Raw genomic sequence first — 26,291 nt, 5'->3', positions numbered from 1 at the left:
ACCCAGGCAAATCCCCTCAGGTCCACCCCCCTTTATCCCAAAAAGGGGAAAACAAGCAAAACAGAGAACCCCAGGCAAATCCCCTGCAGGTCCACCCCCCTTTATCTCAAAATGGGGAAACAGGCAAACAATTCAAACACACCCAGGCAACAGATAGACTAAAATGCAGGTAAACAAGTGAGTAACGAGACACCGGGCAAGATATTACCTGTCTTTGATGTCCTCCCGGGAAGCAGTCACAGACACGTGGACGGGTCAATCAAAGGGGCCGGAACATACCGGTGGCTCTGCAGAAGTCTCTACCGTGTACCTGGAGGTGATCAATCTCCTTTCCTTCCCCCTGGATTCCTCCGTCCACCCTTGTCTTCCTTAGGACGGCTCACCGGCCGGACATAGCCCGATGCCCCACGTTGGGCGCCAAAGTTGTTATGGTACTTTTTAGCAGTAAACCAAAATGTTTAAATGTCTATCTGTTCCTGTCCAAATTAATAAAATTGAATTGCCTATATACGCTGAAGTAATTAAGTCTGACACACAAGGTTCAGGTTAAAATAACTTCGAGAAAATTTATTGGCAAGTGATTAAAAAGCGGGCGCGCAGGCCCTTTTAAGAGGCATTTTGCGTCATCATTGATTATTAGAATATCAGCAAATAAACATCATCAATTGAATTAATTGTTAAGTGTCGGGATTAGTGTCCTCCTATCAATATTACTTATTGGTTCAAAAATTAAATGGTTAGTCCCGTGCCCACCCACCAGAGGTGGGATTGTTCTGGACACGGGTGGGGATAAGGGGGTCTTGAGCGTCATTTTACACGGTCAGTGATATCAGGCCTCGTGTCCAGGTGCAAGGTCTCTTATGAATAGAACATTTCATTACTACTGTGTTCTCATGGCCTTCAAATTATACTATCTTACAAGTTTAAGGAGAAGTCAGCAACTCCTGTGTTAATCATGTCTTTGCAGGAAATACAGTCTTTGTCTATTGTATTAATTGTGTTGGGAAATTCTGTCACGTAAGGTGGTTTTAAAATGAACAAGTTAGGTTATGAGGACAAAATGGAGGATTGAAGAAGTCAGGTTAGGAGGACAAAATGGAGGATTGTCACAGTATAAAGTTAAAATGGAGTTAGTACAATAATTCAATACAAGTACAATAAAGATTTTTAATAATCCCACATCAATGCTATGGCTTTCCTTATCTTTTATGTATAGGAGTGATACCTACTGATATACAACCCACTGATATACATTACAATTGGGTATTTATCGTTTATATACATATGCACATTGGGTGAATACACCATATTTTTTGTATATTTGTTAATAGCGCTGCACACTTTCTGGTATTCGCTGTGTCCTTTATTTCTGTGGGATTTTTTGTGATTAAATCCCACTAGTGTGTTCCAGCAGCTGTTCTTTAGCGCCATAAGCTATACCTCCTCTCTGATTTTTTTAATAACTTCCTTACATGTTAAATTTATTCGGTTTTCCGTTTTAGTTTTCCTGGTGGGCAGTGTTGTTTCTGTTTCAGCCTAACCTTGTAATCAAACGGTTGGAGAACCACAAATGCCATATATGAGTTGGTCACTATGTGATGGTGATGGTTGGGATTGTAAATTGTAGACTGCTAGATTTTTTGTCATCATCTCTCTTACATTTTTGTTTCCAATCCCAATTATACACTGATCAGCCACAACATTAAAACCACTGGCAGGTGAAATGAATGACGTTGATTGTAACATTATAATGGCACTTGTAAATGGGTGGGATATGCAAATAAGTGTACAGTCAGTTCTTGAATTTCATATGTTGGAAGCAGGAAAAATGGGCAAGTGAAACAATTTGAGGACTAAATAGTAATGGCTAGATGACTGGGTCAAAGTATATCCAAAATGGCAAGTCTTGTGGGGTGGGTATCTTTTAAAAATGGTGCAAGGAAGGACAACTGGTAAACCAGCATCAGGGTCACGGGCACCCAAGACTCATTGATGCAAGTGGGAAGCGAAGGCTAGCCGGTTGGATTCAATCACACAGAAGAGCTACTGCATCTCAGATGACTGAAAAACTTAATGCTAGAAATTGATAGATAGAAAGGTGTCAGAACACACAACACAGTGCAGTTTGCTGTGAATGGTGCTTCGTAGCTACTCACTGGTCAGAAAGCACATGATGACACTCAGCGCTGCTTCTTCACCCCCGACATCAGCTGACATGCAGGACCTAATCTCGCGATTGCATTAGGACAACCCCACAGGAAAGCATCAAATCAATGCTTTTTTTTTTTAATGGGGTTTTAGCCTAACGACCCGTAAGTTCCTCTATTGGCTGTCTGGTAGACAGTCACTAGAGGTGCAATTTTATTTTTGCACCTATTTTGTTATTACTGCACCTTGCAATTGTATTATTGCAGTTAATCAATAACTGCAATAATTACTGTGGTGGAATCTCGGTAAAAATAAATTTAGTAGGCCGAGATTACCACGTGGCATGTGTACGTGCATATGCTGACGTATCGATCAGTTGGTTGCACGAGGCAAGATACGATCAGTAGTGTACGGAGCATGTGCAAGAATACAGGATATAGTATTCCCCTCCTCCATTGTGCTGGACAAGCCATGCGGTCAAACAGGAAGTTAATTCTTATTTGTGTTGATTGGTTAAGAGAATGTGCGGGTGGAGCTTAATATGGGAGGAGTTATATGCCTATATAAGGAGCCTGCACTATTGTCCGGGGCTCAGAATTTGCTGTATTTTGGTGACGCTAGTCCCTCTGAGTCCCGATCGGTGATCCAATAAAGAATCTCTTCCTTCCTGAAGAAACCTGTGTCCATCTCTCTGTGCTTGGCTTCCGTCAGTTTCTCCGGTATCATTTGGTGCATTGGCCGGGAAACTCATCGTTCAACGGTAGCTGAGAGGCAGAGGCGTGAGACGGTCTATCTTTGCCCACGTTCTCTACGGCTGCACCCCTGAACTTCTGCGTGGACCTCCCTTCGTCTCGGCGCCACTGGTCTGTTGTCCAGGAGATCATCGGCCTCTACGTGAGAAGTGCTGGGGTGTCCCCGTCGATGAGTGTGAACTCAGGTTCAGGAACGAGGAGGTAAGACAACTGCTGTTTTAGACGGCAGGACCCACTAGGGGTATACCGATTGTGCGGTAGGCCCAAAGGGGTTTGAATCTGTGTATCTGCCCCCTCTGTCGGAGGGAAGGAGCGAAGGCGCACCGCTCGATCGAACGCTCTTTAGTCAGACCGTTTGATTTGGTTAGTCAGGCGGGGTCCTGGTGTAAATAGCCCTAGCCGGACACCGGTGTCTTGTCTAGACTAGCGTTCTAGGGTGTATATTACGTTCGCTAGGTAGGAGGGACCGGGAGACTAAGCGGCGCCTGTGTAAATTCGGTTCGCTAGTTCTCATCCTATCTGGGCTAAGTGGGAAGGCGTGTAAATTTGGAACCCACTAGACTTTTGATAGTGCGACTAAGAGGCGCCTGTGTAAATTCGGTTCTCTAGCTCGCTATATATGTGGTGATTGGGCAGTGTGGCTAACCAAAACGGGTGTATATAGTTTTAGGTAGTCCATTCAAGGTACTGGCCAATAGTTTAGTTGGGAATTGTAAATGTGTTAACGATTGTTTAGTAAAGTGTATATCTTGTTAGATAGCGCGAGCTCAGCCGTCTAGCGAGAGTGTTAATAGTGTGTTGCTGTATTATAGTGCACGGTACCATAACCCTGTATATTTACTGACACTGTATATAAGTACTAATCATTGTTGTCCATTGCATGTTTAACACCATAACCACTAATAATTGTATTGTGACCTTAACTTGTGCTTTGACCTATGCTAACCGTACTGTAACCGCTAATTGTAAAAGACGATGTTACTGGGGTGTGTTATAGACGGGTAATTCGTATATAGAGAATTATAGCGTGGGTGACTGTATAGTTACGCCAAAGGGCATAATATTGATTATATAGTGACTGGTGTAACAGCTGTGTGTGTACGGGAATTCCCTGAGTGTTTATTGTTATTGTGTACGTTTCACTTGGTAACCGTACCACGTGGTGCTGTTGCCAGAGGAAACGGGTGTGACTGTTGAATAGTACGCGTGTATAGTATTCGTTGTCGACGACGTTCCATTGTTAAGTATGGGTGCGTCGCAGTCAACGATTCCGGATCCCTTAGGTTGTATGGTGAAGAATTTTAAAAAGGGATTCAAAACTTGTGATTTTGGGGTTAAAATGTCTCCTGTACGTTTGGTCACTTTGTGTACTAGGGAGTGGCCTACTTTGGTTGCGGCATGGCCGCCACGTGGCAGTTTGGATCTAACTCTGGTACAGCGCTTACACGTGGCTGTATCAGGTAGGCCTGAACTTTACGGCCAGTTTCCTTATATTGACTGTTGGAGACAGGCCGTAAATGACTCGCCAAAATGGCTCCAGACATGCCACGAGGAGCAGTGTCGCCTCATGGTAGCTAGGACTTGTTCGTCCACTAGGACTGGTGTTAGGCCCATTTTGGACACGCCCCCTGAGTCCGAGATCCCTTTGCCGCCCCCTTACTTTCCGTTAAGAGGAAGTGACGCAAACGCAGGAAGTCCTGCAGCCCTCCCCTCATTACCCCCATCCACTTCCGCTTCCTCCTCCAGTACAGGATCCACCCCCCCTCGTACTAAATCTCCCCTTCCGGAACCAGAACTCACCCCCATTAGAAACGAATATCCTGATTTGGCGCCACATCAGACTTCCGGTCAAGCTTCATCTAGCTCGGCTCGAAGTGTTTTATTTACGACCTTTTCCCAAAACCAACCTCCCACATCCCCATACCCTATCTCTCCCCGACCGGAACCCATGACTGACGCCTCTCTACGTAGCCCCATCCAAACCCGACAGTTGACTGGTGCCCAACAATTAAAGCACTATCAGATGCCTCTTCGTCTGAATCCCGGGTCAGCTTATATCGATGCCGCAGGTCAAATGGCACACGCTGACCCAGTTTTCGTATATGTCCCATTTACCACAAAAGATCTTTTAAACTGGAAGACCCATAATTCCTCGTATACTGAGAAACCACAAGCTATGACTGATCTGTTCACCTCAATAGTACAGACGCATAATCCGACATGGGCTGATTGCCAGCAGTTACTAATGACTTTATTTAACAATGAGGAAAGGACAAGAATAAATCAAGCAGCCATAAAAGCACTAGAGGATAGAGCCCGTGTTTTGAACCAAGCTAATCCAGCAGCATGGGCCGCAACACATTATCCCAACACTGATCCCGATTGGAACGTAAATGGTGCTGATATGGTTCAACTCAGAGCCTATAGAGACGCTATAATTGCTGGCATGAAAGCAGGAGGAAAGAAAGCCATTAACATGTCGAAGACAGTTGAGGTGATCCAGAAAAGCGATGAAGCGCCCAGTGTCTTTTATGACCGATTATTGGAGGCATACCGCTTGTATACCCCCTTTAATCCGGAAGACGCAGATAATTCCCGAATGGTTAACTCCGCCTTTGTCAGCCAAGCATACGGAGATATTAAGCGCAAGCTACAAAAGTTAGAAGGGTTTGCAGGTATGTCCATCACCCAACTAATGGAGGTAGCAAATAAGGTCTATATGAACAGGGATACAGAAAGTAAGAAAGAGGAAGAGCGCAAGATGCGTAAAAAGGCTGATATGCTAGCGGTAGCGATCGCAGGCGTAGATAAACGGGGCCCAGATAGAGGCAATAATAGATGGAGTAGAGAGCCTTTGAGTAGGGATCAATTGCAAGGAAGAAGGGCATTGGAGGAACGAATGTCCGCAAAGAGAGCAGTACGAGAGAGACCAACCCAGGGCAGGCTACGGAAACTTTAGAGGCAGAGCGAGAGGTAGAGGAGGCCCCGGAGGGAGTAATGGTTATAGAGGGAGTAATGGAAACAGAGGAAGTGTTAGGGAAGACAGGTATATTCCAGCAGCGCAAAGGTCCCGCGATAGAGAAGGTAGGGACTTTGTAGGATTGGCTGACACGGTCATGGAGGACTATTGATACCGACCGGGCTCCATCCCCCTTGGTCGAGCGGAGCCTATGGTCGATGTATCAATAGGGGGAAAAAGGAGTGCGTTCATGATCGACACTGGTGCTGAACATTCAGTGGTGACTAATCTAGTTGCTCCTCCATCTGGAAGGACTATTACTGTGATAGGAGCAACTGGAAGAAGTGCTGAAAAACCGGTTCTTAAAAGTCGACTCTGTACATTGGGAGGCCACGTAGTAAAACACCAATTCCTTTATATGCCTGAATGTCCAGTCCAATTGCTGGGACGTGATATGCTATCAAAATTACAAGCGCAGATTACGTTCCTACCAAATGGAACAACATCCTTAAAGTTTAATGGACCTTCAGGTATTATGACTTTATCCGTACCAAAGGAAGAAGAGTGGCGACTTTATACAGTGTTGACTAGCCAAAACCCTAGGAGTGATGAGACATTGTTTAACATACCAGGAGTTTGGGCAGAGAACAACCCACCAGGACTGGCCCGCAATATTCCACCTATAAAAATTGAACTGAAACTTGGGGTTTATCCAGTAAGCCTAAGACAATACCACATCCCACAGAAGGCTAAGAAGAACATCCAATCCTATCTGGATAAGTTCATACGGTATGGTATCCTAAAATTCTGTACTTCCCCCTGGAACACCCCATTGCTGCCTGTTCAAAAGCCCGGTACAGATGAGTATCGACCTGTGCAGGACTTGAGAGCAGTCAATGATGCGGTTGTTAGTATACATCCAGTTGTACCCAATCCATATAACCTGCTTGCTTTAATTCCGGGCGGGGCTACTTACTTCACAGTCTTAGATCTCAAAGATGCCTTCTTTTGCCTCCGAATTGCCGCAGAAAGTCAATGTATTTTCGCTTTCCAATGGGAGAACGCTGTAACGGGCTCAAAACGCCAAATGACTTGGACAAGACTGCCCCAAGGGTTTAAAAATTCACCTACCCTATTTGGTTCAGCTCTAAGTCAAGATCTACTGGATTTCGAGTCTATCCCAGGAGAATGTGTATTGTTACAATATGTAGATGACTTGTTGATAGCAGCAGTTACAAAAGAAAAATGTCAGCAAGCAACGCACGATCTACTACATATTCTCTGGAAGGCAGGATACAAGGTGTCCAGGAAGAGGGCTCAGTTGTGTTTGCCAACTGTCAAGTATCTGGGATTCCATATCTCTGAAGGTCAAAGGATTATGGGGCCAGAGAGAAAAGAAGCTGTCTGCCAAATACCAATACCCAAGAATAGAAGACAAGTGCGAGAATTCTTGGGGGCAGCAGGCTTCTGTAGGATATGGATTCCCAGCTATGCGATACTGGCAAAACCTCTGTACGCAGCTATCAAAGGTACAGAGCACGACCCCTTCTTATGGACCCAAGAACAGCAAACGGCATTTGAAGATGTGAAGAAGGCTTTGATGAGTGCCCCAGCATTAGGTCTACCTGATCACACACGACCATTCTACTTATATGTACATGAGCAAAGAAGAATGGCTGTGGGAGTATTGACACAGTACTTGGGATCATGGCAAAGACCTGTTGCCTATATGTCTAAGCAATTGGATGCAGTGGCCAGCGGACTTCCACCTTGTCTAAGAGCCGTAGCTGCAGCCGCCCTGCTAGTAGCTGAAGCCGATAAACTCACTCTGGGTCAAGAACTTTATGTACGAGTCCCACATGCAGTACAGACGTTGTTGGATTACAAAGGAAATCATTGGTTTAGTAACAGCCGTATGACCAAGTATCAAGCAATGTTGTGTGAAAACCCAAGAGTGCATTTAGAGACTGTAAACACCTTAAATCCAGCTACCCTTTTGCCACAACCTACTGAAAGTCAACATGATTGTTTGGAAGTAATGGATGAAGTATTTTCAAGTAGACCAGATCTTCGTGATTTTCCCATCCAGAACCCCGATGTTCAATATTATACCGACGGCAGTAGTTATGTGAAAGAAGGGATCCGCTATGCAGGATATGCAGTAACAACAATAGACAAGGTGATAGAAGCTCGGCCACTGGCGAAAGGAACATCAGCACAAAAGGCAGAATTAATAGCACTAACACGAGCGTTACAATTGGCTGAAGGTTTAAGAGTGAATATCTATACGGACTCTAAGTATGCGTTTTTAACCACTCATGCCCACGGAGCTTTGTATAAAGAAAGAGGACTACTGAATTCAGAAGGCAAAGAAATCAAATACGCAGCCGAAATCCTACAACTATTGGAAGCAGTGTGGGAGCCGAAAGAAGTCGGTATCATACATTGTCGAGCGCATCTGAGAGGAGATGGTGATGTAACCAAGGGAAATCGGATGGCAGATAGTGCAGCTAAGCGTGCTGCTGAATCAGGAAGACAGGAGTATGTGGGGCATATAGCTGCTCTTATACCAACTCCACTGTCCCAATGGACTCCAGTTTATACAGCTCAAGAAGAGGAGTGGTTAAAGACTGAACCGGGAAAGTATTTGGAGAACAAGTGGTATCAGCTAGAAGATGGAAGAATAGTTATACCAGCATCACTAGCGGTAGAAATTGTCCAAAATTATCACAACGGGACACATTCTGGGAGAGACAGTACTGAAGAATCTCTCAGGAAACATTTCTACATACCAAGATTGTCCAACTTGACTCAGGCCATTGTACGCAGATGTGTAACGTGTGCTAAGAATAATGCAAGACAAGGACCAGTAAAGCCACCAGGAGTCCAGTTTATGGGGGGACTCCCCATGTCCGATCTACAAATAGACTTTACAGTGATGCCTAAATCGGGTGGACATCGTTACCTGTTGGTAATTGTGTGCACCTATTCAGGCTGGGTAGAAGCATGTCCTACTCGTACAGAGAAAGCAGGAGAAGTTGTAAGATTCCTGCTACGAGAAATAATACCCCGATATGGACTACCCTGTTCTATAGGATCGGACAATGGTCCAGCTTTTGTTCACCAGTGCCTACAACAACTGACTCATATGCTTGGTATAAAGTGGAGGCTTCATACTGCATATAGACCCCAGAGTTCTGGTAAGGTAGAGAGAATGAATAGAACTATTAAGAACCAGTTGGCTAAAATGTGTCAGGAAACCCAACTTAAGTGGAACGTTCTCTTACCCATAGCTCTATTGCGAATCCGCAGTACCCCTACCAGAAGGATGGGCCTCTCTCCTTTTGAAATCATGTATGGGCGACCACCTCCCGTACTTGGTAACTTAAGGGGGGATTTGAGTCAGGTGGGAGAAGGAATTACCCGGCAGCAGGTTGTAGAGTTGGGTAAGACTATGGAGGAGGTACAGAAATGGGTACAAGATAGATTACCTGTGAATATTTATCCCCCTGTTCATAGTTATCATCCAGGAGACCAAGTGTGGATTAAAGAGTGGAATAATGTACCGTTAGGGCCCAAGTGGAGAGGTCCTTATGTTGTTCTTTTGTCTACCCCTACAGCGATAAAAGTAGCCGAAGTAACTCCGTGGATACATCACTCCAGGGTTAAACCAGCAGCAGTCGATTCTTGGCAAGTTACAGCAGATCCAGAGAATCCCTGCAAGATCCGGTTGAAACGCACTACTCAGTCGGAGTAACGAGGAATTATTGTGGATTACAAATTTTATTGTTACAGGTGTGAGTGAGAAGGCCATAATAAAGCCTGTCCGCTTACCAACACATAGTGTATAAGCCAGGAAAGTCTCGAAGGGACACCTGTGAAGACGAGCAGAACTCCATTCCCTGCAGCCCTCACATCCTGGAAGCTGAGGTTCCATCGCACGGACGAAGACTGAGGATGACGGCGAAAGATGTGCTTTTGATTGTGTTTATTTATATGTGTTTTTATATTCAGGAAGGTAGAGGTACCGACACTCCTAGCTGTGAGGTATGCATTAAGACTATGAGAACAGGTAACCATATTTCCCAAACCCTAATTTGGCATTCACAATACGAATGTAAAGGAGAGGTATCAAGATGTAGATACCTAAATATAGACTATAGTGTGTGCCATTTAGGAGTAGGAGAACCTAAGTGCTTCAGTCCAGAGTATCAACCTCGTACAATTTGGTTGACTCTCAGGAATGGAGATCCTCAGGGGACCCTAATTAATAAGACGGTGTTAGAATCCGTATATTCTTCGGGTGTTCTGCTATTTGATGCGTGTAAAGCGATATCAAGTGGTAGAAAGCCGTGGAATGTATGTGGGGATCTTATATGGGAGAGGACGTATGGGTCTAATGATAAATATATTTGTCCCAGTAGTAAAAATAAGTATGTAAGTCCTAGATGCCCAAATAAAGACTATAACTTTTGCCCATATTGGTCTTGTGTGGGGTGGGCGACTTGGGGACAGACAGTAGATAAAGACATGATAGTGACTAAGTTGCCGACTAGCCCTTATTGTAAGTCTATGGAATGCAACCCAGTCCATATACTTATTAATAACCCCGACAAGTTCCTAGATAAGTATGGAAATTTATTTGGGTTTCAGATATACGGGACGGGTTTAGATCCTGGGACATTATTGTTTATAGGAATAGAGACTGATACGGTATCCTCCCAGACTCATCAAGTATACCATTCCTTTTATGAAGAGATGAGTATAGATAATAAGATCCCCCATAACGCTAAAAACCTGTTCATTGACCTAGCTGAAAGTATTGCCGGTAGTCTTAATGTTACCAACTGCTATGTGTGTGGAGGTACTAACATGGGAGACCAATGGCCTTGGGAAGCAAAGGAGGTAATGTCCGGTTCTGAGGCAGTTGACCAACTAATATCTACACAAGCCGATTATCATTTGAGTGTTAGAGGTAAATCTGAGTGGAGATTAAAGACCTCCATCATAGGTTATGTTTGCATAGCAAGGAAAGGAATAATGTATAATACTTCTGTAGGAGAATTAACTTGTCTAGGGCAAAAAGCTTATGATGATGATACAAAGAATACAACTTGGTGGTCGGCTTCAAATGTCTCAGAACCATCTAACCCGTTTGCCAGATATGCCAGTTTAAAGGATGTGTGGTTTGATTTATCCATCACATCTACCTGGAGAGCCCCAGCAAATTTGTACTGGATCTGTGGTAAGAAAGCCTATTCGGAGTTGCCACAGGACTGGGAAGGGGCATGTGTGTTGGGTATGCTCAAACCATCCTTCTTCTTGTTACCGATTGAAACAGGTGAGACTTTAGGTGTTAAAGTGTATGATGTGAATCATAGGAAGAAAAGGGGACCCATAGAGATAGGCGCCTGGGAAGATAATGAATGGCCTCCCCAGCGTATCATAGATTATTATGGGCCAGCCACGTGGGCAGAAGATGGTACCTTTGGTTATAGAACCCCTATTTATATGCTCAACCGCATTATAAGATTACAGGCGGTGGTTGAGATTATCACCAACGAGACGTCACAAGCGCTCAATCTTCTAGCGAAGCATAACACCAGGATGAGGACGGCAGTCTACCAAAATAGATTAGCCTTGGATTACCTTTTGGCAGTAGAGGGAGGTGTATGTGGGAAGTTTAACCTAAGCAATTGCTGTCTTCAAATAGATGACGAAGGGCAAGCAATAGCTGAGCTTACTAGCCATATGGTTAAACTAGCGCATGTGCCTACTCAGGTATGGAAAGGGTACAATCCAAGTAGTTGGTTTGGTAGCTGGTATGAGTGGTTTGGAGGGCTTAAGGCAGTGGTAGGTGGAGTCCTACTGATTTTACTGTTGTGTCTACTCCTACCGTGTCTTATACCCTTAGTAGTTAGGTCTGTGCAAAGCCTGATAGGAAGTATAGCAGAGAGGAAGGCTGCTGCACAGATAATGGCGATATATAAGTATAAGGCTCTAGATCAAGGAGAACCAATGCAGGAAGATGAGTGTTAAAAGATTCACATCATAAGATAAGTCTGGTCTGGTTCAAGGTAACTTGCGGTGTAAGCAAAACTAAGGTTATGTGATGCCTCAAGTAATTGTAAAATATCAAGAGGCATCAAAGGGGGGAATGTGGTGGAATCTCGGTAAAAATAAATTTAGTAGGCCGAGATTACCACGTGGCATGTGTACGTGCATATGCTGACGTATCGATCAGTTGGTTGCACGAGGCAAGATACGATCAGTAGTGTACGGAGCATGTGCAAGAATACAGGATATAGTATTCCCCTCCTCCATTGTGCTGGACAAGCCATGCGGTCAAACAGGAAGTTAATTCTTATTTGTGTTGATTGGTTAAGAGAATGTGCGGGTGGAGCTTAATATGGGAGGAGTTATATGCCTATATAAGGAGCCTGCACTATTGTCCGGGGCTCAGAATTTGCTGTATTTTGGTGACGCTAGTCCCTCTGAGTCCCGATCGGTGATCCAATAAAGAATCTCTTCCTTCCTGAAGAAACCTGTGTCCATCTCTCTGTGCTTGGCTTCCGTCAGTTTCTCCGGTATCATTACAATTGCAGAGTTAAACTGACACGGACACTGCACCTAGACCATTCAATGAGCTGAAGTGGTCTGAGTCCCTAAAGCAGGCATAGGCAACCTTTGGCACTCCAGATGTTTTGGACTACACCTACCATGATGATTTGCCAGCATTATGAGTGTAAGAGTATGGGGTATGTAGTCCACAACATCTGGAGTGCCGAAGGTTGCCTACCCCTGGCCTATAGTGTCCTTTTAAGTATATAAAGAGAAAGGGATGTCATTATTACAAACCAAAAGTGTCTCTAGTGAGGTGACAACATTTCAATATCCAAACATCCATAAAAGAATGACCCCAAAGGGGGGCAACACATTAGATTGGGTGACGGGTGCAGTGTATTCAAATGAAAGGAGGGGGGCAGTGTATTAGATTTTGGGGCCCTGTATTGGATTTTTGGTAGCGGTGGATCAGGGGGTCAAAGGGACAATTGACCCCCCCTCCCAGAGAAAGTCGAGGCTCTCTCTTGCTGTCCCCTGCAGGGGCCTGCTTTGTGCCTTCGCGGACCGGAGGGGGAGATCAGAGATCTCCCTCACTGGTCTGCATGGGTCTTGATAGGCAGCTGGCATGGGAGAGAGAGAACATGGGAGCTCAGCCTGCAGCTCCTCCTGCTCCTCCTCTCGCGAGCACGGAGCTTTGAGTTTGACAAGCTTGGTCTAAAATGTGAAATTCTCTTTGAATTACCAACAATTCTCACTTTAGTTTTAATAGCTCAGTTTTTCTTTATGTTTCAACAGGTCTGTGGTATTCTACATGGATTTATGGGATTTATTCACAAGACTTTGAATTGTAAACCAAACTGCAAAATGTAGGCTAAAATACCCAATCTATGACTGTAACTGAGTTTTGTTCTAAATTTCCCAATTGAAATTCCAATTTACTACAACTCAGTGTGTTTAGTAAATATACCCCTGCAGGTGTCCACTGTGCTTTTCAATGTGTGTGCCTGCATGGTACTGTACCCATGCCCTAAATCAGTGGTGCCTAAACGGTAGATCCCCAGACGTTTTAAAACTACAGCTTCCATGATACTTTGTTATTCTAAAGGCATGCAAAGAATCATGGGAGTTGTAGTCCAACATCTGGGGACTATATTGGGCACCCCCAGCCTAAAGAGAGACCCCCAAAACATTGTTACCCAGCCTAGTGTTCTTCCCAGGGTTAATCTGGCTTTTGGACAAATACTTAAAAAAAAAAAAAAAAAATTCCAGTCAGTTTTTATTGTATTTATGTAAAATTGTATTCCTCTGTCTACAGTGATATCAAGTATACGTATTGGCTAAATTCATACAGCTACTCTCAAATTAGAGGACTGACATGTGAGGTGCAATAAAGTTTTTTTTGTTTGAAGGAAACCAGCTCCTCACAGACTCCATTACTGACAGTTAGAGGTCAGACAGATATAAGGATGAGGTAAGGGTGACATGTTTGGTTATGGCCATTAATCCTAACATTTCAAATAGACACAGAGGGACACTTTCATTTTAGAGGTAAAGAGGTGGGGCTTGAGACATTTTAGATGGCTTACTGATGGCAATGTACAACTAAAATGTAATTTAGAACAAGATCAATGTATTTTATTTACACATACTGATTTACATACACGTGCATTGCAGTTTAAGGGAAAACCTTAGGAATGTATTGCTAACACTAAAGGGATCCTCTGCCCCCATCTTGTGTCCCTCGGTGGCAAGTAAAGGGTTAAAAAAAATCTATATTTTTTTAAACAATTACCTGATTCCTAAGCGATGGGTCGGGCTACTCCTTTGCCGTCAGGCATTAAAGGGACACTATTGTCACCCAGAATACTTCAGCTCAATGAAGTGGTCTGGGTGCCAGGTCCCCCAGGTTTTAACCCTTCAGTTTTAAACTGAAACTGCTATGTTTGCATTGCAGGGTTAATCCAGTCTCTAGTGGCTGTCTTCCTGGCAGCCGTTAGAGGCGCTTCTGTGACGCTGGATGCGAAATTCGCATCCAGCGTGCAGAACGTCCATAGGAAATCATTGAGAAATGCTTTCCTATAGACTGTATGAATGCGCTTGCGGCTTTTGCCGCGCTTGCGCATTCCTCTCCACTCGGGAGCTGACGTCACCAGTGCCGAGGGAGCCCGGCGTGGGATAAGGGTAAGTAGCTGAAGGGGTTTTAACTCATTCAGCGCCAAGGGAGGGGGACCCTGAGGGTGGGGGGTTTCTAAGGATGCTAAAGTGTCAGGAAAACAAGTTTTTTTTTCCTGACACTATAGTGATCCTTTAACGCATTGCTTTCCTATGCGGTTTTAGCAGACGCTAGATGCCCTCATGCAAGGGTTGAGGACATCCAGCGTTGTTTCACGGATTTAAACTCCCTGAAATGCCAAGAAACGCCTCTAGTGGCTGTCTGGTAGATAGCCACTAGAGGCAGTCTTAACCCTGTTATGTAAACATTGCAGTTTCTCTGAAGGGGACAGGACCACTACAACGGGATGAAGTGATATGGGTGCCTATAGTGTCCCTGTAAAGACATATTACTGTGAATATTATTACTGTTAAGCTCTGTTAGACACACCAAGAATAGGAGCACCTAGAAAAGAGGGATTTGGGCCCAAAATAGGGACTGCTCCTCTTAAAAAAGAACAATTGGGAAGTATGGAGGTGGGTGATATGTCGGGAGGTTTAAAAATATTCTAGTTAGAGTGCTCACTTTTAGAGAATATTAAAGGACCACTATAGTGCCAGGAAAACATACTCATTTTCCTGGCACTATAGTGCCCTGAGGGTGCCCCCACCCTCAGGGTCCCACTCCCTTGGTGCTGAAGGGGGAGGAAAGGGTTAATCCCTTACCTTTTCTCCAGCGCCGGGCTCCCTCGGCGCTGGGGATTCTCCTCCTCCTTTGGACGTCATCGGCTGAATGCGCATGCGCGGCAAGAGCCGCGCACACATTCAGCCAGTCTCATAGGAAAGCATTATCAATGCTTTCCTATGGACGCTGGCGTCTTCTCACTGTGAAAATCACAGTGAGAAGCGCGGAAGCACCTCTAGCGGCTGTCAATGTTTCTCTGAAACTGCTATGTTTATAGAAAAAATGGTTAAACCTAGCTGGACCTGGCACCCAGACCACTTCTGGGTGCCTGTAGTGGTCCTTTAACTGAAGAGACTGTCAATCATAATTATGACTTGAACAAAAGCATGGAGCTGGGTTGGATCATTATTGTAAATGACAGTTCAGTTTGGTAAAATTAATGCATTAATTTTAAATTCAAGTTTTTGATGAAATTTTAAGTATAACAAGAAAGACCAGTGTGTATTTGCATTCAGGAATCAGTAAATAAACATATCCAGAATAGACCAGGTTTGAACAGAGGCAAACAAGGAACAAAACAGAGCTCAAAAAAGAAGTTGAGGAGTTGGGTTCTAGCCACGTCTGAGAAGTACCGTATATACTCGAGTATAAGCCGACCCGAATATAAGCCGAGGCCCCTAATTTTACCCCAAAAAACTGGGAAAACTTATTGACTCGAGTATAAGACTAGGGTGGGAAATGCAGCAGCTACTGGTAAATTTCTAAATAAAATTAGATCCTAAAAAATATATATTAATTGAATATTTATTTGCAGTGTGTGTATAATGAATGCAGTGTGTGCGTATGAGTGCAGTGTGTGCGTATGAGTGCAGTGTGTGCGTATGAGTGCAGCGTGTGCATGAGTGCAGCGTGTGTGCGTATGAGTGCAGCGTGTGTGCGTATGAGTGCAGCGTGTGTGCGTATGAGTGCAGCGTGTGTGCGTATGAGTGCAGAGTGTGTGCGTATGAGTGCAGCGTGTGCGTATGAGTGCAGCGTGTGTATGTGTGCAGCGTGTGTATGTGTGCAGCGTGTGTGTATGTGTGCAGCGTGTGTGTATGTGTGCAGCGTGTGTGTATGAGTGCAGTGTGTGTGTATGTGTGCAGTGCGTGTGTATTTGTGCAGTGCGGGTGTATGAATGCAGTGTGGGTGTATGAATGCAGTGTGTGTATGAGTTCAGTGTGTGTATGTGTGCAGCGTGTGTATGTGTGCAGCGTGTGTATGTGTGCAGTGTGTGTGTATGTGTGCAGTGTGTGTATATGAGTGCAGCGTGTGTATATGAGGGCAGCGTGTGTATGTGTGCAGCGTGGGTGTATGAATGCAGTGTGTGTGTGTGCAGTGTGTGTGTATGTGTGCAGTGTGTGTATGTGTGCAGTGTGTGTATATGAGTGCAGCATGTGTATATGAGTGCAGCGTGTGTATATGAGTGCAGCGTGTGTATATGAATGCAGCGTGTGTATATGAATGCAGTGTGTGTGTATGAGTGCAGTGTGTGTGTGTGTGTGTGTGTGTGTGTGTGTTGCAGAGCTTTGGTGGGGGTGGGCAATTTTATTATTATTTTTTTAATTATTTTCATATTTTTTTTATTATTTCTTCTTATTATTTTTATTTAATTTAATTATTTTATTTATTTTATTATTATTAATGTTTTTTTTCGTCCCCCCTCCCTGCTTGATACATGGCAGGGAGGGGGGCTCTCCTTCCCTGGTGGTCCAGTGGCATTGGCAGTTCAGTGGGAGGGAGAGGGGGGCTGGCAGAGCTATTACTTACCTTTCCTGCAGCTCCTGTCAGCTCTCTCCTCCTCCGCGCCGTCCATTCAGCTCTTCTGTCAGCTCACACTGTAAGTCTCGCGAGAGCCGCGGCTTTCGCGAGATTTACACTGGGAGCTGACCGAGGTGCTGAACGGACGGCGCGGAGGAGGAGAGAGCTGACAGGAGCTGCAGGAGAGGTAAGTAACATCTCTGCAGCCCCAGTCTGTATTATGGCAATGCAAATTGCCATAATACAGACTATTGACTCGAGTATAAGCCGAGTTGGGGGTTTTCAGCACAAAAAATGTGCTGAAAAACTCGGCTTATAATCGAGTATATACGGTATGTGAAAAAGGAGAAAATTAGATAGATCTTTCTGTGATTCCAAGAGGAGGCCTAGTTCTCCCTGCAGCCCAGTCGTCCTTTGGTGATGTCACTCCCCTTCGCTGCAGATGGAAGGACGAGCTGGAGTCTGAGCTGAGGGGAGGTTATGTGCGCTGTCGAGCCAATATGCACATAAAATCACTGGCCAGCCCGCTGGCTAATGATGCTGCCAGTGGTGGAGAAACACCTCATCATTATACAAATATATTCGGGCCAGTACAAACCATTGTCTGGAAATCAATTCATAAACAGGGCTATACATAGGACACAAGGTCACGCATTTAGACTGGAAGAAAAGAGATTTACATTAAGAACTATAAGGATGTGGAATTCTCTGCCTGAAGAGGTGATTTTATCAGAGTCCATACAGATGTTTAAAGGACCACTCTAGTGCCAGGAAAGCATACTCGTTTTCCTGGCACTAGAGTGCCCTGAGGGTGCCCCCACCCTCAGGGACCCCCTCCCGCCCGGCTCTGGAAAGGGGAAAGGGGTAAAAACTTACCTTTTTCCAGCGCTGGGCGGGGAGCTCTCCTCCTCCTCTCCGCCTCCGTTCCTCCCCGTCGGCTGAATGCGCACGCGCGGCAAGAGCTGCGCGCGCATTCAGCCGGTCACATAGGAAAGCATTCATAATGCTTTCCTATGGACGCTTGCGTGCTCTCACTGTGATTTTCACAGTGAGAATCACGCAAGCGCCTCTAGCGGCTGTCAGTGAGACAGCCACTAGAGAATTAGGGGGAAGGCTTAACTAATTGATAAACATAGCAGTTTCTCTGAAACTGCTATGTTTATAAAACAATTAGTTAACCCTAGCTGGACCTGGCACCCAGACCACTTCATTAAGCTGAAGTGGTCTGGGTGCCTAGAGTGGTCCTTTAAACAGCAATTGGATAAATACTTCCAAAAACATAACATATACAGGGATATAATTTCTAATTAGTGGGGTAATAGCTGCTTGATCCACGGAGATATCTGACTGCCATTTTGGGGTCAAGAAGGAACTTTTTCCTAGGTTGTTGCAAAACTGGAAGCGCATCATACTAGATTTTTTGCCTTCTTTTGGATCAACAGCAAAAACATATGTGAGGAAGGCTGAACTTGATGGACTCAAGTCTCTTTTCAGCTATGTAACTATGTAACTTCTAGCTGCAAAGTGCTTTAAGTCTATGTGTAGCATTTCAAACTGAAATGTTGCACGTAATGCCTCCAAGCACCATACTCATTTAAAATCCTTGAAGTGGTCATGGTGCTTGGAGTAACACTTTAACTTCAAAGTCTATTTATTATTAATATCGTAAATTTTATGAAATGCCTTGTTGTCTTTTTGACTGTGGCAAAATTTGATTCTATACATTACACTCACTTGTCTATTTTGTTATTTTAGGACTTGCATAATAGAAGGCAAAGATCTGTAGACAAGGAAAGATCGTGACAACATCTTTGTTAAAGATCAAGGACAAGAACTGCAAGCTAAAATGGACAGTATGTTTTTAATTGTAGCACAGACAGTCTAGGCTAGCAAAGGGTCTAAAAGGACAAATGTCCCGGGCCGGCTGTTGGCTTTAAAAATAAAATAATATATATATATATAATACATACCTTCCAACAATCGCACTAAGTCTGGCCCCTAAGGTACCATCAATAGTAAGAGATAGAAAGAAAAAGGGGTGGCGCTAATCAAGAAATGTGCTAATAATATAGCATGCAGCAAAAAACACCTTAGTGTATAGTCACTAAAATACACTTACATATACAAATGAAAAAACAAGAGCAGGTGATTGCGCAGATTGGATATAGTTCCACAAATTTGTAGGACGCCCTTAGGTTCTGAAAATATAGAACGCCAATATAGGGTAGTATGCAAGACACATAATATTAAATTGAGAAGCTTGGAAAAATAGTAACAGGACCCACTGACAAGCTGTTTGGCTGTTCCACCGCCTTCAGGACTAGTGATGTACCGAACTGTTCGCTGCTGAATAGTTCCTGGCGAACATAGTGCGCTCGCGTTAGCCACGGCGGGCGAACACATGCATGGTTTGATCCGCCCCCTATTCGTCATCATTGAGTAAACTTTGACCCTGTGTCTCACGGTCAGCAGACACATTCCAGCAAATTAGCAGCAGACCCTTCCAGACCCTCCCACCTCCTGTACAGCATCGATTTTAGATTCATTCTGAAGCTGCATTCTTAGATAGAGGAGGGAAAGTGTATCTGCTGCTCATTTGATAGGGAAATGGATAGCTAGGCTAGGGTATTCAGTGTCCACTACAGTCCTGAAGGACTCATCTGATCTCTGCTGTAAGGACAGCACCCTAAAAAGCCCTTTTTAGGGCTAGAACATCAGTCTGCTTTTTTTTTTTCTTTTTTCTGTGTAATGTAATTGCAGTTGCCTGCCTGCCAGCTTCTGTGTCAGGCTCACAGTGGATACTGTGCCCACTTGCCCAGTGCCACCACATATCTGGTGTCACAGTAGCTTAAGCTTGCATTTAAAAACAAAAACATTTTTTTCACTGTAATAGATTGAATAGCAGTTCGTTGTCTGCAAGCGTCTGCGTGTCAGGCCTTCAGTGTGTACTCTGCCAACCTCTGCCAGTGTACTTTGCCACTCATATCTGGTGTCTCTATAGCGTGCCTTTAAAAAGAAAAAAAAAAATTTCACTGTAAGCTAATAGCAGTTAGTTGTCTGCAAGCGTCTGGGTGTCAGGCCTTCAGCGTGTACTCTGCCAACCTCTGCCAGTGTACTTTGCCACTCATATCTGGTGTCACAATAGCGTGCCTTTAAAAAGAAAAAAAGTTTTTCACTGTAAGCTAATAGCAGTTAGTTGTCTGCAAGCATCTGGGTGTCAGGCCTTCAGCGTGTACTCTGCCAACCTCTGCAAGTGCACATTGCCACTCATATCTGGTGTCACAATAGCGTTGATTTAAAAACAACCAATTTTTTTTCACTGTTATAGATTGAATAGCAGTTAGTTGTCTTCAAGCGGGTGTGTCAGGCCTACAGCGTGTACTCTGCCAACCTCTGCCACTGCACAGTGCCACTCATATCTGGTCGCACAGCAGCTTGCACGCATAGTACCAATAAAAAATTACAGGCAAAGGCAGGCCACCCCGCAGGGGCCATCGTGGTCGTGGTGCTGTGATTCCCTTTTGCCCTAGAATAATGCCCAGTTTTCAGAGGCCACGTACCCTGAACTTGAAAAGTTCTGAGGACATAGTTGACTGGCTAACACAGGACACCCAATCTTCTACAGCTTCCACTCGGAACCTTGATGCACCATCCTCCTCCAGCTTAGCTTCGGGCACCTCTCAAGATACCACTCACCCGCCTGCCGCCACCACCAACACTAGCACCACAGCCGCTTCACTTGGTATGTCAGAGAAGTTATTTACACATCCGTTTGAAGAAATCAGTGATGCGCAACCATTATTGCCAGAGGATGTAGATAACAGGGATATATCTCAGGCAGGCAGCATTACACACGGACGTACGGTGTGATGATGATGATGTTGTACCCGCTGCTGCTTCCTTTGCTGAGTTGTCAGATACAAGTGAAGCGGTTGATGATGATGATGCGTCCATGGATGCCACGTGGGTGCCCGCTCGGCAAGAAAAGAACAGGGCAAAAGTTCATATGGGGAGACAGAGAGGAGGAGGAGACGAGTTGGAAGCAGGGGGAGGTCGTCGCAAGGAGCTAGTGGCACAGTCAGACAGCATGAATCGGCACCCAGGGTCAGCCCGACAGCACGCCAATCAACGCATGCTGTGTCCACCACCAGAATGCCGTCATTGCAGAGCTCAGCAGTGTGGCATTTTTTTTGTGTGTCTGCCTCTGACAACAGCGATGCCATTTGCAACCTGTGCCAAAAGAAACTGAGTCATGGGAAGTCCAACACCCACCTAGGTACAACTGCTTTGCGTAGGCACATGATCGCACATCACAAACGCCTATGGGATCAACACATGAGTACAAGCAGCACACAAACTCAAAGCCGCCATTCTTCTCCTGGTCCAGCATCTTCAGCCACGTCAACCACTGATGTCCTCCTTGCCCCCTCTCAACCATCCGCCACTCCGTCTCTCGCCTTGAGCAGTTCCCGCTCATCTGCCCACAGTCAGGTGTCTGTCAAGGACATGTTTAAGCGTAAGAAGCCAATGTCAGAAAGTCACCCCCTTGCCCAGCGTCTGACAGCTGGCTTGTCTGAACTATTAACCTGCCAGCTTTTACCATACAAGCTGGTGGAGTCTGAGGCGTTCAAAAAATTTGTAGCTATTGGGACACCGCAGTGGAAGGTACCCAGACGAAATTTCTTTTCACAAAAGGCAATCCCCAACCTGTATTCGATTGTGCAAAACAAAGTAATGGCATGTCTGGCATGTCTGGCACACAGTGTTGGGGTCCATCTGACCACTGATACCTGGTCTACAAAGCATGGTCAGGGCAGGTATATCACCTACACTGCACATTGGGTAAACCTGCTGACGGCTGCCAAGCATGGAATGCGTGGCTCTGCAGAGGAGTTGGTGACACCGCCACGACTTGCAGGCAGGCCTGCTGCCACCTCCTCTACTCCTCCTACTCCATCCTCTTTCATAACCTCCTCGGCTGAGTCCTCTTCTGCTGCTGCATCTTGCTCCACATCAACGGCACACCCCCAGCTCCCCAGGTACTATTCCACATCCCGGATACGGCAGTGTCATGCTGTCTTGGGTTTGACTTGCTTGAAAGCAGAGAGTCACACCGGACAAGCACTCCTGTCCACCGTGAACGCACAGGTGGAAAAGTGGCTGACTCCGCAGCAACTGGATATCGGCAAAGTGGTTTGTGACAACGGAACAAATTTGTTGGCGGCATTGAAGTTGGGCAAGTTGACACATGTGCCGTGCATGGCACATGTGTGTAATCTGATCGGACAACGCTTTGTGCATAAGTACACAGGCTTACAGGACGTCCTGAAGCAGGCCAGGAAGGTGTGTGGCCATTTCAGGCGTTCCTACACGGCCATGGCGCACTTTGCAGATATCCAGCGGTGAAACAACATGCCAGTGAGGCGCTTGATTTGCGACAGCCCAACACGTTGGAATTCAACACTCCTAATGTTCGACCGCCTGCTCCAAAAAGAAAAAGCCGTTAATGAATATTTGTATGACCGGTGTGCTAGGACAGCCTCTGGGGAGCTGGGAATTTTTTTGCCACGTTACTGGACGCTCATGCGCATTGCCTGTAGGCTCATGCGTGCTTTTGAGGAGGTGACAAACCTAGTCAGTCTTACCGAAGGCACCATCAGCGACATCATACCATTTGTTTTCTTCCTGGAGCGTGCCCTGCGAAGAGTGCTGGATCAGGCCGTAGATGAGCATGAAGAGGAAGAGGAAGAGTTGTGGTCACCATCACCACCAGAAACAGCCTTATCAGCATTGCTTGCTGGACCTGCGGCAACGCTGGAAGAGGATTGTGAGGAAGAGGAGTCAGAGGAGGAATGTGGCTTTGAGGAGGAGGAGGAAGACCAACCACAACAGGCATCCCAGGGTGCTCGTTGTCACCTATCTGGTACCCGTGGTGTTGTACGTGGCTGGGGGGAAGAACATACCTTCATTGAGATCACTGAGGAGGAGGAAAGGGAAATGAGTAGCTCGGCATCCAACCTTGTGTAAATGGGGGTTTTCATGCTGTCGTGCCTGTTGAGGGACCCTCGTATAAAAAGACTGAAGGAGAACGACCTGTACTGGGTGTCCACGCTACTAGACCCCCGGTATAAGCAGAAAGTGGCGGAAATGTTACCAAATTACAACAAGTCAGAAAGGATGCAGCATTTGCAAAATAAATTAAAAAGTATGCTTTACACAGCGTATAAGGGTGATGTCACAGCACAACGGGAATCTAACAGGGGAAGAGGTGAAAGTCATCCTCCTACTCCCACGACCACGCCGGCAAGGACAGGACGCTTTAAAGACTTGTTGTTGATGGAGGACATGCGGAGCTTTTTAAGTCCTACGCATCGCCACAGCCCTTCGGGATCCACCCTCAGAGAACGACTCGACCGACAGGTAGCAGACTACCTCGCCTTAACTGCAGATATCGACACTCTGAGAAGCGATGAACCCCTTGACTACTGGGTGTGCAGGCTTGACCGGTGGCCTGAGTTATCCCAATTTGCGATAGAACTTCTGGCCTGCCCAGCTTCAAGTGTCCTGTCAGAAAGGACCTTCAGTGCAGGAGGAGGTATTGTCACTGAGAAGAGAAGTCACCTAGGTCAAAAAAGTCTAGATTACCTTACCTTTATTAAGATGAATGAGGGATGGATCCCGAAGGGACTGAGAGTGGGCGATACATTCGACTAAAAAAGGCCTGATGAGATGAGCTGCCTTGGGCTAAAAATGGTCCACACGCTGCTGTATTTTAGCTCTGAATGCCGGTTGACTTGCGTGACTTATCCGCCACCAACTAGGGTTCAAGCCGCAATGTTTTAGGGCACTTTCTGCCTGGGAAACAAACATCAATTTTTATGGCCGCTGATACAGCAGCGGCTGCAACAATACCTAATTTTTCAGGCATGTGTGCATGCCATATTTTTCGGCCCTCTGGTGCTGCACTGTGGCTTCAAAAACCAAACCAAAAAAAAGGCACATAACAGGGATTAAACTGATAGGAGTGGTGTGATAAGTAGTATTATTCCTATCTGGTGGCACATTAGATTGCACGCGCAGTGCCCCAAATTTGAAGTAGGAGGACCGACCAAGCATCTTTTTCCATCTCCCGGTTCCTAAAATCGATGCCATATACACGTCCCCTGATAGGGCGCCAGCTCATTATTCTCTTGGGCGCCAGCTCGTTATTCTCTTTTTCACTTCACTAGGGACACTTTACTGCACTATGGGCACTTAGACCCACTCTTTGTCTTGCACACTGTTATTCCTAGCCAGCATCTGTGATGGGAAATCAGGCAGTCATCTAAACGTTTAGATTGAGCATTAGCTTAGAACACCATTGAAGGTGTTTAAGGAGATTAGGGCTAGTTTAGAGGATTCTTCTTAGACCTCTCTGAGTCTTTATAGCCCTTCTACCTATCCAGCATTTCTGGAAACTAGCTAAGAGAAAGGGTGGCTGTGTGTCTGTGATACATTTAACTTTAGTAAACAAGGGCGGGTGAATGGTGGTGAGACCCAAGTGCAGGCAAGCCACTGTATACAGGTCACTCCAACCCTAAACAAAACATGCAAACAAACCGTAGAAGGTACAGGGCCACAATAGGCTAAAAAGCCACAATAGGCTACAGGTCCTTTAAGTATAGCAGCTCAATACAATAAAGTACAATGGTGCATATAAATATGAAAAGGTGCAAATGCTAAAGTGCAAGATCCACAAAAGTGAAGAGGCAAAAAACCAAATCACTAGTGAAGATTAAAACAGCACTAGGTAAAATACAAATGCAGCACAACCAATAATAACCAAAGTACAAAAAAGAGACTGCTAATACCAAAATACAGGGTCCCAGCTGTTGCTCAACGCGTTTCGTCTGTGTGACTTCGTCAGGAGCATCTTCTTTCTTCCCATCTTCTCTCCCTTTTAAATCTGCCGGTTCGCCGGTCTGTCCTTCCGGGATCGTGATTGTGCATGCGCACGTCAAGTCACGCGCGTCGACATACGTCATGACGCACGCGTGACCGATCGGCGCATGCGCAACCACGCTGGAACGCAGAAAAACTGACACTTTATCACTCCGGTCTCCATACTCTCTGCCTATACCCATCTATTTAGAGGGAATTTCCTTACCCCTGCCAATATTATATAATAGGTAATAGTATTACCATTATTACACAATTAGGTCTATGAGGACAGGTGTCAATCCATATCTGCCAAGTGACCCTATGTAGGGGGAACAGTCCTTATTCTGCTCTGTGTCAGTGTGTATCAGAGATCCTTAGGATAGGTGTCAATCCGTACCTGCCAAGTGACCCTATGTAGGGGGAACAGTCCCTATTCTGCTCTGTGTCAGTGTGTATCAGGGGCTCTGAGGACAGGTGTCAATCCATATGTGCCAAGTGACTCTATGTAGGGGGAACAGTCTCTATTCTGCTCTGTGTCAGTGTGTATCATGATCTCTGAGGACAGGTGTCAATCCATATCTGCCAAGTGACCCTATGTAGGGGGAACAGTCCCTATTCTGCTCTGTGTCCTTGTGTATCAGGGGCTCTGAGGACAGGTGTCAATCCATATCTGCCAAGTGACCCTATGTAGGGGGAACATTCTCTATTCTGCTCTGTGTCAGTGTGTATCATGGTTTCTGAGGACAGGTGTCAATCCATATCTGCCAAGTGACCCTATGTAGGGGGAACAGTCTCTATTCTGCTCTGTGTCAGTGTGTATCATGATCTCTGAGGACAGGTGTCAATCCATATTTGCCAAGTGACCCTATGTAGGGGGAACAGTCTCTATTCTGCTCTGTGTCAGTGTGTATCATGATCTCTGAGGACAGGTGTCAATCCATATTTGCCAAGTGACCCTATGTAGGGGGAACAGTCTCTATTCTGCTCTGTGTCAGTGCGTATCATGGTCTCTGAGGACAGGTGTCAATCCATATCTGCCAAGTGACCCTATGTAGGGGGAACAGTCTCTATTCTGCTCTGTGTCAGTGTGTATCATGGTCTCTGAGGACAGGTGTCAATCCATATCTGCCAAGTGACCCTATGTAGGGGGAACAGTCCCTATTCTGCTCTGTGTCAGTGTGTATCAGGGATCCTTAGGATAGGTGTCAATCCATACCTGCCAAGTGACCCTATGTAGGGTGAACAGTCCCTATTCTGCTCTGTGTCAGTGTGTATCAGGGGCTCTGAGGACAGGTGTCAATCCATATCTGCCAAG

General features: G+C 45.5%; 1 protein-coding gene across 1 annotated transcript in view; it reads left to right on the top strand.

Moving 5' to 3' along the window:
* The first annotated feature begins 18,829 nt into the window (after nt 1-18,829).
* KASH5 (KASH domain containing 5) overlaps nt 18,830-26,291 on the top strand; it is a 39,297-nt gene continuing 31,835 nt past the window's right edge. Inside the window, exon 1 of the mRNA XM_063436727.1 lies at nt 18,830-18,909. Coding sequence (XP_063292797.1) covers nt 18,903-18,909 — 7 coding nt within the window. The 5' untranslated portion in view covers nt 18,830-18,902. The remainder of the gene's footprint in view (nt 18,910-26,291) is intronic.

The sequence above is a fragment of the Pelobates fuscus genome, chromosome 11 (genome assembly GCF_036172605.1).
Source record: "Pelobates fuscus isolate aPelFus1 chromosome 11, aPelFus1.pri, whole genome shotgun sequence".
Lineage (NCBI taxonomy): Eukaryota > Metazoa > Chordata > Amphibia > Anura > Pelobatidae > Pelobates > Pelobates fuscus.
Note: the sequence above shows the minus strand (reverse complement) of the source record. Positions and strands in the feature narration are given on the sequence as shown.